This window comes from Juglans regia, chromosome 12 (assembly GCF_001411555.2).
Source record: "Juglans regia cultivar Chandler chromosome 12, Walnut 2.0, whole genome shotgun sequence".
Taxonomy (NCBI): Eukaryota; Viridiplantae; Streptophyta; class Magnoliopsida; order Fagales; family Juglandaceae; genus Juglans; species Juglans regia.
In genome coordinates, this window is record NC_049912.1 from 29,417,213 (window position 1) to 29,436,603 (window position 19,391).

Here is a 19,391-nt window from a genome sequence, read left to right on the forward strand (position 1 = left end):
TTTTTCCCGAACTTCATAAGACATCTCTCTCTATAAGACATTATAAATTTGCAGTTTCTCTATTTTTCAAAAAAACGTTCTCAGCAACCAAACAATGGACAACCTCCAAAATTTTAAATAAAAAAAAAATATATACAAACCCATTAAGCGGCAGAATTCCTTGGCGAACTTGAGGGTCTGGAGTGATTTCAGAAGAATGAGCCATGGTATTTGAGCATGCGGCAGAGGCAATGGGCCATGATATTTGGACTATCGTGGAGAAGAGAGGGAGAGGTATAGCTGTCATGGAAAGTAGGGAGAGCTTTGAGGGAGGAACGTGGGAAGAATAAGAGCTTCGTGCAGTCGGGACGTGCGAAGAAGAAGACTTTGGTTCGAGGCAGAGGAAGGGACGTCTATTTGCTTTGGAAAGTTCCATTCGTGCAAAAGACTCGTATCCAAAGTTTGGTAACGAAATGATTAGCATATTTGAAGGAGAGAGAGAAGTCCGACGGATATGGAGATGGAGATGAAGGGAGGGGAAATGAAATTTCGAAGGAGAGAGAGGGGGAACGAAATGGAGAGGGAGAGGAAGAGGAAGGGAAAAATGAATTTGGTGATTTGGACACACCGGTTGTGCCAAGCAGTTGCATCAATTATTTTTGTATAAATAATACGCTCTAGATACCGACTAGAGAATATAATAATTATTTCATTTTTGAAATACTCATTCTGCTATCTCAAAGTATTTGGAATTTAAGCTTAAGCCGGTGGAATATTTAACGATTTGCAAAATGTCTAGACAATATGATAGCCAGTGTGCTTTCGTTCATGCACACTTTTTGCCTGTAACAATTATTGCATCCATCGGGGCGTGCTTGGAATTCTACAATGGCATTTCAGTAACAAAATTGAGAATAAAACGTGACAACAAAATTTTTAAAAAAAAAAGAGAAAATAGGTTTACTTATCTCAACTTATCCGTCTCTACGTAGCTATATTTTTTTATAAGCTTGATAAATGTAATATATATAAAATATATTATATATATTTTGTATACACTTGGACATTTGGAGAGGCGGAGTTTTGAATCCAAGATCTTCATTTTAGAAGTTTAAGATTTATGCTAATCAGGTCACATACAGTAAGTAATGTTATATATTATATTAATATTTTACTTTTATTTTATTGTATAAAATATGATATTTTTATTATCATCTGATTGTTCTTTATTTTTTTTTTAAAAAAATAAAAATTTATGAGACAAAGGACAATATTATCTCATAATAATAATATGAAAGTAAAATTAGAACATGGTATATATAACTCTTTAATCCAAATTATCAGTGCATAATTTCGATCAAATTAAAATCGAGCTTAGCATCAAAAGATTGAATTAAATAATATGGTGTTTAAACTCAAGTTGGGCTTAACGAATGAACTTATTTGTTTTATAATTTGAACTCCATTAATTAACTAGAGCTTGTAAACTTTATTTTTAAAATTGTTTTTATAAGTTTAACGATTAATTTCATTAAATTTAAAATTTTAAAGCAATCTCATTACTCGCAATATTTGTGATTTCAATATAAAATATATTTTAATAAATTTTTATCCAAAAAACTTGTATTTTTCAAAAATCGAATAAGAATATGTCTCGAGATTTCTCAAGATTTAAAAAAAACTTCAAAACTTGTAGAGTATATAAATATGATTTTTCTAATTTTTATTATTCAAATTTAAAAACCATGGCTAGGTGCTGACACGAAGGTTCTGTCATTTTGAGTATTGGCCAAGGCTAAACCCGGCATTGTTGAAAAGAGGACGTATCTGGCGCGTGTACAACACCGGTACCTCCCGCAAATAGTCCCTAAAACCAGGGGCATTTTCCGGAGTTCGACTGGGAACACAGGAGGGACAAAGCAAAAAGGAAAAGTGGATTAAAAAAAGGTCAAAAAGATTGAAAGAAAAAATATATATTAAAAATAAAAGGAAAGAAAAAAATTATATATTAAAAAAAAAAAATAAATTACAAAAAATTAAAAAAACGTTAATTTTAATTGCGGACGCGAAGTTAGATTGAATAATGGTTTAATAGTGCTGTTGAGATCCGGATGCCAAATTCTCTCTCTCCTTGTGTCTGTCTGTCTGTCTGTCTCTCTCTCTCTCTCTCTCATGAAGGCTCTCCTTTGTGACTTTGTCCCATATCGGCTCACGTTTTCTCACTCCTCTCGCCCTGCAAGGCAGATTTTCGTTTACCACCAACCAGCCAGCCAAGAAAGAGAGAGAAAGGGGAAGATATCACAATATCAAGCCCTAGAACGAAGAAGATAATCCGAATCCATTACTTTGGACTCTGGGCATAGTTTCTTCTTCTATCTAATCGGCTCTCTTCCAAATCAGGACGGCGCGGCTTGTACTGCTTGTAAGGGGTGCCGCCTAGGGTTGGCGTTCGATCTGGAATCGACGGGATTCAGCTCTGTGTCGTCGTTTTGATTCTTTCGGTTTCAATCTTTTGATGTGGTGATTGTGGGGGGTGAACACGGTTCGTGCGTGGCTGCCCGTACGATCTGGCTTTAGAAACCCTGGGAGTTGCTTCTCCGGGTGACTTGTTTTGTTTGGTTTTCTCTTCCGCGCGGTGACTGCGGTTAGGTGTTTTGGCAGCCCATGCGATTGGGTTGGTTTTCATGCCGCCAGAACCATTGCCTTGGGACCGGAAGGACTTCTTCAAGGAGAGGAAGCACGAAAGGTCGTCGGAGTCGCTAGGGTCCGTAGCCAGATGGAAGGATTCATCCCATCACGGAACCCGCGAGTTCAATCGCTGGGGATCCGCCGATTTTCGCAGACCACCAGGTGATTTCTTTCGATTCATGTCTTCCCTCCAGAGCCCCTTGTCTCTTTCAGTTTGTCTGATTAAGAATACCTAAATCTAGGGCTTCCAAGATTATGATTTTTTTTGGGTTAAATAATTTTATAGTCTTTTATAACGTTTAGGTTTTTATCGATAAAACAAATTCCATCTGAAAGACTTTTTAGAAGCGGATTGGTATCGGATTTCCTGTATATGATAATCCTGTAGGGGTTCGGATTTTGTTTCATGCTTATTGTTTAGATCTATGATTAACTTGCCTCTTGGGTTATTGAAGATCCGAGTTTACGAATCTTATCTGGAAAATAACGCGCGTCATTTTTTTGGGGGCACATATTATGTTTTTTGCGAGAATATATACGTTGCTTGTGTTGATATCTTGAGCTTTTTTTGTTAAATATTCTCTGAAGGTCATGCTAAGCAGGGTGGTTGGCACCTGTTTTCGGAAGATTCTGGTCATGGTTATGTGCCTTCTCGGTCTGGTGACAAGATGCTGGAAGATGACAGCTGCCGGCCATCTATTTTGCGTGGAGATGGGAAATACGGCAGGAGCATTAGGGAAAATAGATTTAGTCAGAGAGATTGGAAAGGTCATTCCTGGGAAACAAGCAATGGGTCTCCAATTACGTCTGGGAAGCTGCTTGATGTGAGTAATAATGATCTGAGGTCTGTGGATGATACCATAACTTGCCTATCTCATCCTAATTCTGACTTTGTGAACACATGGGATCAGCTTCAGTTGAAAGACCAACATGATAAGATGGGTGCTGTCAGTGGGTTGGGTACAGGCCAGAGGTGCGATGCAGAGAACTCTGTAAGCTCGACTGTCTGGAAACCTCTTAAGTGGAGCCGTTCTGGAAGCCTGTCTTCACGGGGTTCTGGTTTTAGCCATTCAAGTAGCTCGAAGAGCATGGGGGGTACGGATTCCAATGACACGAAGGCTGATACACAGCTGAAGAATTCAACTCCTGTCCAGTCCCTTTCAGGAGATGCAGCTGCTTGTGTGACATCTGCTGCACTGTCTGAGGAAACTACCTCCAAGAAGAAGCCACGACTTGGATGGGGTGAGGGACTGGCAAAATATGAGAAAAAGAAAGTTGAAGGTCCCGATGTTACTGTGAACAAAGATGGGGCTGTTGTTTCTGCTTGTAATGCAGAACCCACCCAGTCTTTCATTTCAAACATGGCTGACAAAAGTCCCAGGGTTGCGGGTTTTTCAGATTGTGCATCACCGGCTACTCCATCCTCAGTTGCTTGCAGTTCCTCACCAGGTCAGATCTTTTTTTTTTTTAATATTTTTAAAATTTTGCATTTCTCTCTAAGTTATTTCAAAGCATCTACTTTGTCTATTTCACTCTTTATGTAGGGAAATTATACTCTCAGATGCCTCTTTGAATCACTGATATATTTACCATCTATAAGTTTAAAATGGTAGCATTTGATTTTCTTTAGCAAGAATGGTGTTTGAATTAGCTGAAATGAAATGGAGGAGTTCTTTGTTTTAGGGAGCACAACATGGCTTGTGGCGCTCTTGAGTGAGAGTATCAAGTGAAAGGGAATGAAATAACAAGATATCTGAAGCTCAGCTTATCTTTAGTATTCTGTTGGTGTTACTTGTTAGATTACTTGTCAAAAAGTATGAAAGAATGTCACTAGACTTGGGGGACATGCCCTTTGCTTTGAGGGGCAATTTTCTTCATTACTTTTGTTATATGCTTAAAAAATGACTTGTTTCGTCAATTTTTCTTTTGTGTTTCTGGCTTTTTATCCTAAGCATGCTAGCAATGACTCATTATATATTAGCAAACTGCCTAGCATGTTTGGGTTGTTGGCCAAACATGCTAGGCAGTCATCAAGTGGTAGCAGTATGGAAGATGATTCTGTTGTGCATTATGTGGTGTATTTGGACGGAAAGGAATGCTCGGTTTTTTGAAGATAAGGAACGTTCAAGGACCGAGTTGATGAATTTTTTTCTCCATACTCTTATGTGTTGGTTTTCCACTATTGTATTACATGTGGATAATGTTCAGGAATTCTTGTCTTTATTTTACCGTCTTTAGAATGTAACTAGGAGTTCTTATGTATACTTCCTGTATACAAGGACTATGTCTGTTTCATTCATATATATAATATCTTTCTTTTACTGATAAAAAAAAATTAAAAAACACAACTATTAGTTATTATAATCGCCATTCATTTTTTTGATAAGTAAATAATTGTATTAATAAGAATAAGCATAGCCCAAGTACACAAGATGATATACAAGAGGTAACACCTATCTAGGAAGAAGCAATGGAAACAAGAAAATCAAGACCATTGCAATCTACAGCTTTGGCCCATGGTGTGATACCCCATATGATAAAGATAATGGTAGGTGGTGTATGAGATCCCCCACATTGCTTGAGAAGGAGAAGTCCTTGCCCTTTATAATGTTTCAATGCAATTGTATCATTGACTAGTCCTTTTAGAGTATAGACCATGTGGTTTGGGTCTTCCATTAGAGCATTACAAATAGTGTCATAGCCTATCCCAACTAGAAATGTGAGACTTGAGTTATGCCACTTACAACGGATAGGCCCAACGAGGACGTTGGGAATTTAATGAGGTAGATTGTGATACCCCATACAATAAGGATAATGGTAGATGGTGTATTTGATCCCACATTGCTTGGAAATGAGAAGTTCTTGCTCTTTATAATATTCCAATGTGGCTCCAATTGTATTATTAACTAGTCCTTTTAGAGTAGGTCATATGGTTTGGGTCTTCCATTGGGGCGTTATACATAGATATAAAGTTCTAACAAAAAGTAATCTAAGCTCCTCTAATGAGGGTTCCTTGTATTCAAACCAACACCATAATCATCATTCATCACTGGCATATGCCAACACTATCACCTTCCCATTGTTAGTGTTGTCCACTGTGCTCTATAATCAATCAAAATTTTGTTGTTATTTAACCCAAATAAGATCATCAATGGCTAGGTATCACAAGATGGTCTATGTAGTTGATAATCTCTCGGTGAGAAAACACCCTAGGAGATGGTGGTAGGCAAGGATGGTGCTTAAGTTGAAGTTTTTGCTTATTTAATATTTAAAAGATATTCTTTTTATATGCCTTGCGTACTTGGGTTGCGCCCATTTGAGTGATTAATTAAAATGATTTATTTTTCAGATATTTGATAGAATTTTAAGTACTATAAAAGATTTATTCTATTCTCAAGTCAATGTGTAGAGCACACCATCCACATCACTTAGATGATAATATTTGATTTGTAGGATTCAAATTTTAAAACTTATATTCCAAATCAAATTATGTCATGTAAGAATTTTATTAGGTGTGCTCTACACACCGGCTTGAGAATATAATTTTTTACTATAAAATTATGGAACTATTATTTATTTATTTTTTATCAATTTGATTGAAAACGCAAAGGGGCACAATCCAAGTACACACAGTGTATGCTGGAGAAAGCACTTGACTAGGAAAGAGAGAGAAAATAGGAAGACCTAAAAAAAGATGGATTGGTGTTGCATGTGTAAGAAGAATGGTGAATCAGTAGAGATCATCTGCTTTTACATTGCAAGGTGGCTAGAACCATGTGTGATGGATTTTTTTCGGGAATCATATTATAATGGGTCATGCCTCTTAGGCCAGTGGATTTCCTAGCAAGTTTTCTTTGATTGGTAGATTTCCCTAGCAAGCAGGAAAGGCCTCTTAGGTAACCCACAAGTGGCAGCAATTTGGAGAATGAATTCCATATGTATGTGCTGGTGCACTTGGTGGGAGAGAAATGATAGAAGCTTCGCGGATCGCTAGAGAACAATAGACGAGCTTAAAGTTTTCTTTTTTAAAACATTGTTCTTATGGGCAGGGGTCATTGACTTTAATGGACTAAATGACCATGATTTTCTACTTTTGATTAAACCTTAGTTAGGTACTTCTCATGTATCATCCTGTGTACTTGGGCTTTGCCTTATATTATAAATAAAACTTCTTGATTACCTATAAAAAAAATTTTAAATTTTTTTAATATATATTTTGATTTTTTTGCTTCACGAAGTTTCTCTCGAAGATCCCAAGATTCTTTCTTCTCAATTAAGAATTACAGAAGTCAAAAAGAAAATTGGAAGTGAAATATCTATTGTGTCACCCAAAGTATGATTTGATGATTTTTTATAAGCAATCATAAGTTTTTGAATAGAACAATAGGCATAGCCCAAAGTATGATTTGATGATGGTTCATAAAGGCTGTCTTTACATTCATCCTCTGCTATGCAGAGGGACGGATGATCAAGGTTATTCTGTCTTGTAAGGTTGGTTACTGTCTAATCTGTACTAGGGGCTGCCTATATCGATAGAAATTGATATGATGCTTTTCCCATTTTTCCCCGAGAGAACTGGTAATTTGACCATGCATGTGCCTATTTCTTTCTCTCTTTGCACCCTCTTGTAGTATCCTAGTAATTTGACTGACTTAAATTTTCTATTCTCAGTCTACCACTTATAAAGTAACATCATGCATCTTGACTTTTTTCTCATCGTTGAGGAAAAGAAATAGAAAATTTGACTCATGGTGAGACTGTTTCTTGTTTTTTTTTTTTGATCGGTAAACAAATTTTTATTGATCAAAAGAGTAAGCAAAATCCCAAGTATACAGGACATATACATGAGCAACGCCTAAGCATGCTAGTTTAATGCCATGAAAATCAATTACAATCAATTACAATCAACCAATGGAGTAATGTATTGAAAAACAAAGTTCTCAACTATTGTTAACACACACTGTTAGAGCCACATGCTGCATGTGTGTATGTCTACTACATGTGTATAGTCTAGAATATGTGCTTTGAAAGTTATTAAATAAAATATTAACTTTAAATAGAATAGTATAGTCTATGTATGTTGAAAGCTATTTTAAGATATTTTTCCTTGTAATACCGATAAAAAACATATTTGTCCTTCTAATGTAATTTCTATATTCCAGAGATTTTTATGGATATTTTTTTTGATCGGTAATAGGTGCAAAAAAGCTAATTTTTACAAGCTTTTTCTTATGATGTGATGAAAATGGTAATTACAGAAAAAAATTAAATGACGAAAATGGAACAAATGGTTTGCCAATAAATATCTGCATTTTCTTAGATTTTCCCTAGTGAGTTAGACTTTCATGTAATATTTTCACCTTTTCTAATGTATATTATGGCAATCAATGTAACAGGTGTGGAAGAGAAGTCATTTGGCAAGGCAATGAATATTGACAATGATATTAGTAATTTATGTGTTTCACCTAGTCCGGGTTCTATATATCTTCCCGAGGGGTTTCCCTTTAGTTTAGAGAAGTTAGATATGAATTTGATAGCTAATTTGGGCTCTTCACTCGTTGAGTTGTTGCAATCTGATGACTCAAGCGCAGTGGATTCTAGTTTTGTGAGATCAACTGCTATGAATAAGTTGCTAGTATGTAAAGGTGAAGTTTCGAAGGCACTGGAGGTGACTGAGTCTGAAATTGATTTGCTTGAAAATGAACTTAAATTATTGAAGTCTGAAACTGAAATTGGCGAGCCTTGTCCAGCCGGATCCAGCTCCTTGCCAATGGAGAAGAATGCAACGCCCTGTAAAGGACAAGATGGTGTTTCCAATCTTTTCCCCAGGCCCGAGCAATTGCAAACTTCTTCTGAGAACACTATTATGGAGAAGATGCCTCTCTGTAATGGTGCCTTGGAAGACATTGATGCAGCTATTAAGGATGAGGATATGGATAGTCCTGGAACTGCAACATCTAAGTTTGTTGAACCACTTTCTTTGGTGAAAGCAGACTCTTTATCTGATAAGTTGGAGCATGGTGATTCTTCTGGTAACTTGGACGAAATTCAAATTGAGTCTGAAAATATGGTTGTGAAATACTCGGTGCCTGGTTCTGTTGGGGAAAAAACTGGTACCCCTGTTTCCAGTGAGGTGAGACATACTGATCAAGAAGATAGATTGTGTGATTCAATATTGGCTTCCAACAGAGAATGTGCAAATAGAGCATGCGGAGTTTTTAGTAAGCTATTACCAAGAGATCAACATGTGACCGATGTTTCTCGCACTGTCCATTTCTTGTCCTGCCAGAGTAGTGCTTTGATGAAAGAAAAATTTGCAATGAGGAAGCAGTTTTTAAGATTTAAGGAGAGAGTTTTAACAATTAAGTTTAAAGTCTTTCAACACCTTTGGAACGAAGATGCACGATTGCTTTCTGTGAGGAAACAGCGCCCAAAATCTCAGAAAATTTTTGACTTGAGCTTCCGGACAGCTCTTAATGGGAATCAGAAGCATCGATCCTCCATTCGATCTCGTTGTTCTTCACCTGGTAAGAAACTTTTTTCATATGCTGCTCATTATAATATTTTATTGTTCTCTGAATTTTATTTCATCTGGCTAAAATTTGAACTACTCAGTTCTCTTTTATCTGTAATTCAATGTAGTTTTTAATTCTAAATTCTATTTGATTTTGCTGGGATAGTGAATTTGATATCCTTTCCTTAGAATTTGGCTCCATTCCCTCACAAATTTAGTTCCTTGTGCTTTGTCTAATTTTTTATGGTACTTCAGGGACTGCCATAGTAATTGAGACAGACCGTTAGTTTTATTCAATAGTTATTTGTGGCATTTTTTTTTTGCAAATGCATCGACATAGGTAGGCAGTATATAGAGGTGATTGAAACCAAAGTTTTGAATTCTGTTTTAATAACCATACGGGTTTAGATATTGGAATGAAAAATTTCGATGTATGTTCAAGCAGATATGATCTTTATTTTTTTATAAGTAAGAGATAAATTTTATTGATACGAATGAAATAGGCATAGCCCGTGTATATAGGCGGTATACAAAAGTAGATATGATCTTTATATTTTTAACATTGAAACTTTTCGTCATTATTTATAACAAATAATATCTTTACTGATGAAAATAAATCTATAACAGGTAATATCTTTGAAAAATATTTTGGCAATTATTTTCTATTGATGTTGATTGTATTATTTCTATGATTAATTTCATCTTAAGTATGATGATTATCCATCGTGAATTACTTTCCTAAAGCAAGATACACTCATAATTAAATTCTTAAACAACAATAGAGGGCTCAAGCATATTACCACATCAATTAACAAAAAATAAGTAATAAAACGACACAATATTTGAGAAAAAATTAGAATGATTAGAGTTAAAATATATGAGACTGAACTTATCAAAAAAAATATATGAGAGACTGATAACATAGATTGAAAATAAAAGATACGATAAAAATTAAGAACAAAAATTATATCTTACATCTGAGATTTGAGAGTAAGAAACTAAGGGGGAAACTAGTATATGTGAGATTTTTTTTTTTTTTTTTGATAAGTAGTATATGTGAGATTTAAGAGGAGGAAATAATTAGGAAAGTGAGATGACATCTGAAAAGGGTTTGATTTGAAATTACAAAAATGCCATCATGCCATAAAATTATGGAATTGCCACTGGTGCATAATTATGGAATTGTCATCACAATTCTAGAAAATAACAAAAAATGCCACCAAATACATATCATACCTGAATGTAAATTCTGTCCAGAATGGACTGGTGTTTCAAGCGAAATGGAATATGGGGTGTAAAATGTACTGGTTACTACAACTGTACACAGTAAATTCAGATCATTCTGGCCAGAACGGAACAGAATTCAAAACAATGATTGAAACTCCACATCTGTCTTTTCCTGAGTAAAGTTATTTATGATGCAAGAGAGTGGATGTGATCTGTGGTCTATAGTAAGTTGGATCTGATTCGAGAATGGTAGGATTTCAAGTTTGACAGTGGTTACTTCATCTGATGTGACTTAGATTCGGTTAGAGCAATTTCCTAATTCTATGAGTGGATATGATTTTATGCCACTTGGTTCTGGACGGTCGTCTCTGAAGTTGTAAAAAACCTTTCAGTAAAGCATATGGATGACTTTTTTTTGCCGGAGTTGTTTGAATATACAAGGTAAAAAACATGGGATTTGAATATGATCCGAGTACTGGGCTTTTGCCTATTCTCTTATGATCAATAAAATCTTATTTGCCGATAAAAAAGAACATGGTATTGCCCATGCTTTGGAACCTTGTTCGTCCTTGTGTGTAAATTCTCGCTCATTTAAAAGAAGGGTGGATTGCTTAGTTCTAACACCTAAGCATATTTATGCCAGATGCACTTTTTCTTTTGTAGGCATACTATATTTTAATGATGCTAGGTTGAAAGTGATAAAACATATTTAATTGTCATGTTAGTCCTGTGTACTGTGGTACACCCTTTTTTCATTATAAGAAAATATAAGAAATTTATATTTCTTATATCTTAATACAATTTATACTACCTAATCAAAAATATTATCTTAGTTCTTTTTTGAATTACTTTATTATCTGTTTTTTTACATCATAAATTTATTATCTGTTCTTACAGCAGGAAATCTTAGCCTTGTCCCTACGACAGAGATGATCAATTTTACAAGCAAGCTGCTTTCAGATTCCCAAGTCAAGATTTACCGGAACACTTTGAAGATGCCGTCCTTAATTTTGGACAAAAATGAAAAAATGGTGTCAAGGTTTATCTCCAGTAATGGATTAGTTGAAGATCCCTGTGCTGTTGAGAAAGAAAGGGCTGTGATAAATCCCTGGATGCCTATTGAGAGAGAAATTTTCATGAAGAAGCTTTCCATCATTGGGAAAGACTTCAGAAAGATTGCTTCTTTTCTCGACCACAAGACAACAGCAGATTGTGTGGAGTTCTACTACAAAAATCACAAATCCGATTGTTTTGAGAAATCAAAGAAGCAAGATTGCAGTAAGCAAATGAAGGCCTTCTTTACTGATACCTATATGGTGACGTCAGAGAAAAAGAGGATTCGTGAGATTAATGCTGCTTCACTTAAGAAGTTTGGTAAATCTTCAATCATGGTAGCCTGTGCTGATGACCATGTGAGGAGCCAACATTCGAGTGCTGGACGACTCTTTTTGGGTGGCTATGGTGATTCTAAACCATCATGGGATGATGATGGCATTTTAGATAGGTCTAATAGTCTCGGTTTTATTGGGAATGAAAGTGATACAGTTATTGCTGATGCCTTAACTGGTATGTGCGGTTCCCTTTCATCAGAGGCTATGAGTTCTTGCATCACAAGCTGTGTTGACCCTGGAGAGAGCAACAGGGAGTGGAAGTGCCAAAAAGTGGACTCTCAAATAAAACGGCCTTTGACACCTGATGTTATGCAGAATGTTGATGATGAGACTTGTTCGGATGAGAGCTGTGGGGAAATGGATCCTTCTGATTGGACAGACGAGGAGAAATCTATTTTTATACAGGCTGTGTCAACGTATGGCAAGGATTTTGTGATGATCTCACGGTGTGTGAGAACAAGATCACGGGACCAGTGCAAGGCTTTCTTTAGTAAGGCTCGGAAGTGCCTTGGACTGGATTTGATGCATCCTGGGCCTAGAAATGTAGGAGCCCCAGTGAGTGATGATCCTAATGGAGGTGGAAGTGACACAGAAGATGCTTGTGTTGTAGAGACAGCGAGTGGCTCGGTTATCTGTGGCAAAAAGTTGGGCTGTAAACTGGATGATGATTTGCCTTTGACCACCATGAACACGAACCATGATGAATCCGATCCTGCTAAGATCGTGAACTTGCAATCTGACCTGAACAGATCAGAGGAAAACAATGGGATGGGACATATGGACCAAGAAGATTTTGAGGCTGTAGAAACTTTGGTTTCTGATGCATGTCAGGCAGAGAATAGTGCTGAGCTGGTTGTTCAGGGTGATAACAATGTTGTGGATACCGCTAAAAACCAGTCTGATTCGGTGAATGCTCAGAGAAGTGCAGTTTTCTTGGCCAATTCAGAATCCAGGGGTGATCAAGTGATTGAACAGGGTATGTTGATTGCAGAATCAGTATCCAATCGAGAAGGAATCAACCCTGGTCCGTTGAGTTCAGGAGTTTTGGTGGAGAATAAAGCTGTTACTTCTGTGGGATATGAAAATGAATTAGGGGGACAACGATTGCTGTTGGCAGAAAGTAGTTTGAATAATAAACAACATGAAGAAGGTGATGGAGATGCAACTGGCTTGCAAAGCTCGATACAAGATTCAAACACAGCAGGAAATGTTTCTCATCTGGCTGCCGAAAGTTCTTCTGGTTTCTGTCTCAACCCTGAGTACCAGCATAAATTTCCCTTGGAATTGGATTCTCTGGAAAAGCCTCGTGTTATCCCCTTGCCGCAGCAGAATTCTCTTGCTACTGTAACTTCATTGTCTCAAGATTCTGCATCCATTCTGTGTGATAAAACACTTAATCAAGACAGATCGTCATCGACACTTGATTTTCATGGGAACAGGGACAAGCAGTCTCCTAGATCTTTTAGTAGAGAGGACTGCCACCAGCATTTGTCTGGCCATCCTATTTTGAATCACGATGAATCCTCTCAGATTCTCAGGGGCTATCCTTTACACGTTTCAAAGAAGAAAGAGATGAATGGGGAAATTAGTTGCAGAAAGCTTTCTGAAGCTCAAACCCTTTCACAGTCAGGCAAGACCATCTCCACTCGATTTGTAGCAAAGGATTGCTCTCTTCAGAAATGCAGCAGTTCAAAGCCTCACAGCTCAGTGGCTGAACTTCCACTTCTGTCCCAAAAGATTGAACAAGATGGTTTTCATTCTAGATCTCATTCACGAAGTTTGTCAGATACAGATAAACCATGCAGGAATGGTGATGTGAAACTGTTTGGCCAGATACTCACTCACCCATCCTCCATGCAGAAATCAAATTCTGGTACTCATGAGAATGGGGAAAAGGGGATCCAAGATTCTAAGTTAAGCAGCAAATTGTCTAATCTAAAATTTCCTGGCCACCACCATGTGGATGGGAATATCCTGAAGTTTGATCATAATTACTTGGGCCTTGAGAATGTTGCAATGAGTTATGGCTACTGGGATGGGAATAGGATACAGACTGGGTTTTCGTCTTTTGCTGATTCTGCTGTCTTGCTGGCCAAATGTCCTGGTGCTTTTGGTAATTTTCCTACACCGCCTTCCAAGATTGAGCCACCACCATTGCAGGCAGTTGTGAATAGTAATGAACGAAACTCGAATGGTGTATCAGTTTTTCCAAGTAGGGAAATAAGTAGCAACGACGGAGTGGTTGATTATCAGGTATATGGGAACCGAGAGGGCTCTAAAATGCAGCCATTCGCTGTAGATATGAAACAGCGGAAAGACATTCTTTCTGAAATGCAAAGAAGAAATGGGCTTGAAGCAGTCTCAAGTTTACAGCCACAGGCAATGGGGGTGGTTGGAATGGATGTAGTAGGAAGGGGAGGAGTACTTGTTGGGGGACCCTGCACTGGTGTTTCTGATCCGGTCGCAGCCATTAAAATGCACTACGCCAAAAGTGACCAGTATGGGGGGAAGATGAAGACTGGATGCATCGTTAGGGAGGAAGAACCTTGGAGAGGTAAGGGGGGCATAGGCAGGTAGTAGAGCGGTTCTTTGCCGTAACACTGTAAAATAGTTTCTGTATTATTCAATTAAATGATAGGTTCGCCAAGTCCGTCTTTTTGGTAAAGTATTTTAGGTGCCTGTAATGGTGTAGCAGCTTTAATTTGTTGTACTTCATGGAAATACAGAAATAATCTGTGAAAGTTGGGAGGGGCAGTTTCAAGTCCTTGTGCAATCCTTTCTGGTGCCAACATCTATCTTGCATTTGACCCGTTATGCTTTATTGGGTGCTCGACATTTGTTTTCTTCCGAGGCTTTTGTGATTCCTTTCGAAGTTCTCTCTGTGCCTGACTCTTTGAGGCTGCCTGCCTGCACGGGGGCCAATATAATCAAGAGTTTATTTTTTTGACCTAAATTCAGATCCCAGTGTGGCTGTTGATATTGAAGTTTGCATTTAATGGTGGTTGGTAAATTTCAGTGTAGAAAAATTACGGGTATATTAATTAATTTAGTTGAAAATGCTATCATCCCCAACATTTCTCATTAATGATGCATTGGCCGATTGAATGGTGCAAGGAAGGATTCTACTTCTGACAAAAAAATCAAAGTATCCTGTGATGACGTGTCAGTCGTCTGTCGGCAGCATGTTGAATACTGCTTCGGCAAATTGATGCTGTTCACTTTGGCTTCTTCCTGTGTTAGGAAGGACAGAAGATGGATGGAAGAGGTGCACAGTCCTATTGAATACCTGCAATCGACGGCAGAAGTTGTTTCTCAGTGATATAGCTCGAGTAGCAGTTGGATTAGACTCCTTTAACTTGTTGATTCTGACAAATCTACTAATCATGATATGCGATTTGGTCAAACAAATTTTTGATGTTGAGGGTGAGGAACGTGAAAATGATAAAATAATAAAGAAGATCCCTTGTCGGAAATCATATATTTCAGATGTAACAGTGCATGAAAGCGAGTTGAGATTTACTCGAAGTATCTCCCTAAATCAATCTCCTGGTTTTTCGGATGTCAAAAGTTCCATCCATGTCTAGGGGACGAAGGTGTACATTCAATCTGCTAGTTTGCCCCTGAAAACATCATCAAGCTCATACTTTCAGAGCAACAGACTGAATTCTATGTACAATTAATAGAATGATGAAAGAATGATAGTAATATGATGAGAATTAAGATGATGAGTAGCATTGCTCGAATTGTGCTTCGTATCATAATCCCAAAAGTAGTAAACAGTGTTTTAGAACAATAATATCATGGACTTTGGTGGTAGTTACTTACCCAGAAAACTGGAATTCTTCGCCGGATGACATAATTTCGAGGTTGAATTGACTGTTGCAGCAACCTAGAGGAGCAATCAGGGAGTAACCTTATATTCTGAACAGTACAATAACTCACCAATATCATTTATGAAGGAGAGATTCACTCCTCTTCATCTAAGCTTTATCTAATACTAATCCCATAAGGTGGAATGGAAGGTGAGACCACTAATTGGAGACATAACTAAATCATCTGTACTGATGGACAGCGTGAAAGATCTCCGATTTCTGAATTTTATTTATTTTTTTTATAAATAATAAATAATAATAATAATAATAATAATAATACCATCTTCCAAAAGCATGGTAGGCGGCCTTCACCTACCTCTCACTTCGTCTATGTCTTTCCCTCGAAAAACGGAGACCACGTGGACGGTTCAACAGAAGGACCAAGTCAAGTTGAATACAATTGGTAGAAAAAAAAAAAGGCATTAGCTGAACTGCTCGCCAACTTAAATGGGCTGTCAAAGGACCAAGTCAAATTTCAGAATCCGGCCGTTGTGGAGCTGTTCTCTTTAGAAAATTCCGTGGAGGTTGACGTTGTACCTACTTCACCCCCTACCCACCTTTCTCCATTGACCGCATATAATATCATTTGCAACGAACTTGAATAATTCCACTCATGAAAAGTAACAGTACATGAACAAGGAAATCATTTTCACATTATTTCTTTTATTCCTTCATTTGCCGAAAAGTTTCCTCAATGAAAAGGGTACAAACTACACAGAGCCAAGACTTCGAAAAAAGCACACATGATTTGTTGAATACAAAGAATAACAACACCTTGTACAACACAAGGATATACATAATATACGATAACATAACTTGAAAACAAAAAACTTAGCAATAAACATCTGCTGGAGAAGAAGGCCCAGACATCTCAAGGGAAACTGAATCCCAGCTCACAATATCACCACAATGTCCCCCTTTTGATTTCACTAAATGTAGCTGATTTGATGAAACAGGTGCTCTGAGAGCTAATTTATCTGCAGCTATTGCCTTCATTCGGTGACGTTCTGCTCTCGATCCAATGACCTGTCCTAAAATTGATGCTGCGATGGTAAAAGCCATAGCTGCCTTGGGCATCAACACAGACTTCCTCAGCATGGCTATGAATGGAACGGCAGCATGAACTGCAGCGAACCAGGATGGTGAGAATTTCTCAGTGTGTTCTCTCCATATCCCTAAAGGAACGTTTGCTGCCATGCCCAGTAACCCAATCACAAGTACTTTTGCAGGCAGGGGTTGTGGACGGAGGTTCTTTGCAAATGCAGTTTTGGCTAGGGCTGCTCGGGCATCAACTATTGCAGGTGGGCACTTAAATTTCATGCCTGGAGGGGGCTGAAGTGCCTTAGCAACTAGGGGAATAACTTTGCTAACTGCTTGGTAGGACTTTGCAATGGGGCAGTTTCCTGTTTGCAGCCACTCGTTGCTCAATGCCTCATGCTTTGAACTTCCTCCCTAAAAGAGTAACCGTACAAACTATCAAGATAAAAGTAAAGGAGAAAGATGAATAATGATAGAAGTTCAATCAATAGCAACTAATCCAGTCACTTAGTCAGCTTCGACAATTCAATCCACAATATTCGGTATACTGATGAGATTCTTAGTTGTTCATAAAATAGTTCCCAACTAATAATTTAGACTTCACGTTGAATTCATATAGAATAATCAAAATGTGAAAATCATAGCTTGAACAAATGATGATACATTACCTGTGAAGAAGACTCTTTCTTGGATGAGTTCGATTTCCTTTTCTGATTCTTCCATTTCTCAGAAAATGAATCGAAACTGAAGGGCCCTCCAAAGGACGACAGGCTAATAGTGGCTGCCTTAGCAGCTAAAGGATTGAACTGGGCCGGGGCTGGTTCAGGCTCTACTTTCTCAAAACTCACAAATGATCTCGCAGAGAGGGGGACTACTCCATCATGGCCATGGAAAAGTCTGAATGCCATATCAAAATTGGGACCATCTTCAAAAATGGGACCTTTGCCTGCACGTACCTGAGCAGGACAATTTACAAAACACATAAAAATTTGTGTTGAGCACCAGGTGAGCGTGGAAAAGCTCAATAGAAGCACAATGCCAGCCCAAGACATGCATGCAATGGGTTTGAAATATTAAGAAGGAGGATAGTTTGCAGCTTTAGATATTAGCCGGGTCTGCAACATGATGAGGCAGCTCAAGAAGACATGATTTTCTGGGCTCAATGTTCAGTTAATAAAATTATATAAAGAAAGATAAGATGCGAATTCCTTTCAATCTAATACACTAGGTGAGGCCAATATATAAGATGTATTCTATAGCAACAAATAGAAATCAGTTCATAACCAAGAACAAGTCATTCAAAAGAGGTAACTCACAGGCATAGGGAAAGCCAGGGATGGTGAGAAGGAGAAGTTAGTTGGTTCGTTAATGTTCCTTAAGAATGGACATCTGGGCATGTCCACCTGAGAAGGCTTAGATTCTTCATTTAGGTCTCTGAAGAAAAATTCCATATCTATTGAAGAGCAAAGTATCCTGCACATCAGAAAAGTGCATAAACAATGTCATAATCACAAACCCACATTGCTACAATAGACTGGAAATTCCAAAACCAAGATTAACCAGCGTAAAGAGTCTATAAGAAAGCTAAAAGATGAGGCTTGTGTCTAAGAATCATAAAGAAGGGAAATTGTAACCGGGAGTGTCTTTTATATTAACTAAAGAAGGTAATGTCTGTTGCGAGTGTCCCATCTAAGATCGTCATCCAGCCACATGATATTAACTAAAGATCTGGTGTTAAAAGCTTGAATTATCATTAGAAGGGGGAAAAAATCAAGTTGAGAAACAGAGAAGGAAGGATTAGTTGCAGTGGCTAACCCAATCAAAATGAAATCTCAAACCATTTGTGCTGCAAAAGGCTAAATTTCAACTAAAGATTCCCAAATCTCTTCTGTACCACCAAAATTAGTCATGTAACGCACTTTTTTGAAAACCAATTCAAAACCCTTCTAGCATTCCTAAACCCATCGGGCGTTCTTACTTTCAAAGGCTATTGATTTACGTAACAGACCCAAATCTCCTAATTATCAATCTATTTTCAGAGTCATCTAATTTAGATCAGAGTAAATTTCAATATAAGCAATCATGCAAACTGAATCGACAGGCGACAGAGCTAAAATTACATAATATATATGTATATATCAGGAACCAATACTAGTATAGAAGCACACATTTATGCGCGCGCGCATACACACACACACACACACACATATATATATATATATATATGCATATATAATTAATTACCTGGAGAAGCTTGGAAAGGGAAAGGGGCACAAATCCCAGACCGAAAGCACGAGAGAAGAGAGACGAGAAAAGGAAGAAAGGAATCGGAGAGCAGTAGGAGTAAACGATGAAAGAGGTTGAGAAAGAGAGAGAGTAAATGGCGTTGTGGTAGGCACACGCACTTTGTTGAGGTTGAGGCGAGAGAGATAGAGAGCAGAGGACACCAAGTTGGAAAAATGTTCTATTTTACTTATTTTTTGGTAGGACCCGAAAATGGTGGAGATGGTCAACACGCGCCCCATTTGTTTGAGAAGGACTCGGCGAATCTAAAATTCGTGTGTACATATTTGTAATCTGCAAAACAAATGGGACTCTGACACGTTGCCGAGAAAGATCACCGAAAATCTTAGAGGAACGGATTGTATTTGTACATTAAGCGGTAATTCAGGTGCTAATTAA

General features: G+C 37.7%; 2 protein-coding genes and 1 long non-coding RNA gene across 5 annotated transcripts; 1 reads left to right on the forward strand and 2 right to left on the reverse strand.

The window, feature by feature from the left end:
- Nucleotides 1–2,125: 2,125 nt before the first annotated feature.
- LOC108979994 lies at nt 2,126–14,574 on the forward strand. Of its 3 annotated transcripts, XM_035683633.1 has the most exons (5): nt 2,126–2,829; nt 3,256–3,491; nt 3,579–4,116; nt 8,064–9,194; nt 11,306–14,574. In XM_035683633.1, the coding sequence occupies exons 1-5, from the start codon at nt 2,664–2,666 to the stop codon at nt 14,374–14,376; spliced, it is 5,142 nt and encodes a 1,713-aa protein (XP_035539526.1). In that variant the 5' UTR covers nt 2,126–2,663; the 3' UTR covers nt 14,377–14,574. The 3 variants fall into 3 exon arrangements, with proteins under 3 accessions (XP_035539526.1, XP_035539524.1, XP_035539525.1); XM_035683631.1 differs by having other exon boundaries at nt 3,256–4,116; XM_035683632.1 differs by having other exon boundaries at nt 3,256–4,116; nt 11,309–14,574.
- A 107-nt stretch (nt 14,575–14,681) lies between these two features.
- On the reverse strand, nt 14,682–15,845 carry LOC118343985. The gene is made up of 2 exons (XR_004797803.1): nt 15,625–15,845; nt 14,682–15,419 (listed from the first exon to the last, which is right to left on the reverse strand). It is a non-coding gene; the product is annotated as an uncharacterized LOC118343985 (long non-coding RNA).
- Nucleotides 15,846–16,297: 452 nt separating this feature from the next.
- Nucleotides 16,298–19,222, reverse strand: LOC108980001. The gene is made up of 4 exons (XM_018950809.2): nt 18,954–19,222; nt 18,026–18,182; nt 17,378–17,665; nt 16,298–17,123 (listed from the first exon to the last, which is right to left on the reverse strand). The coding sequence occupies exons 2-4, from the start codon at nt 18,158–18,160 to the stop codon at nt 16,503–16,505; spliced, it is 1,044 nt and encodes a 347-aa protein (XP_018806354.1). The 5' UTR covers nt 18,161–18,182; nt 18,954–19,222; the 3' UTR covers nt 16,298–16,502.
- Nucleotides 19,223–19,391: the final 169 nt, after the last annotated feature.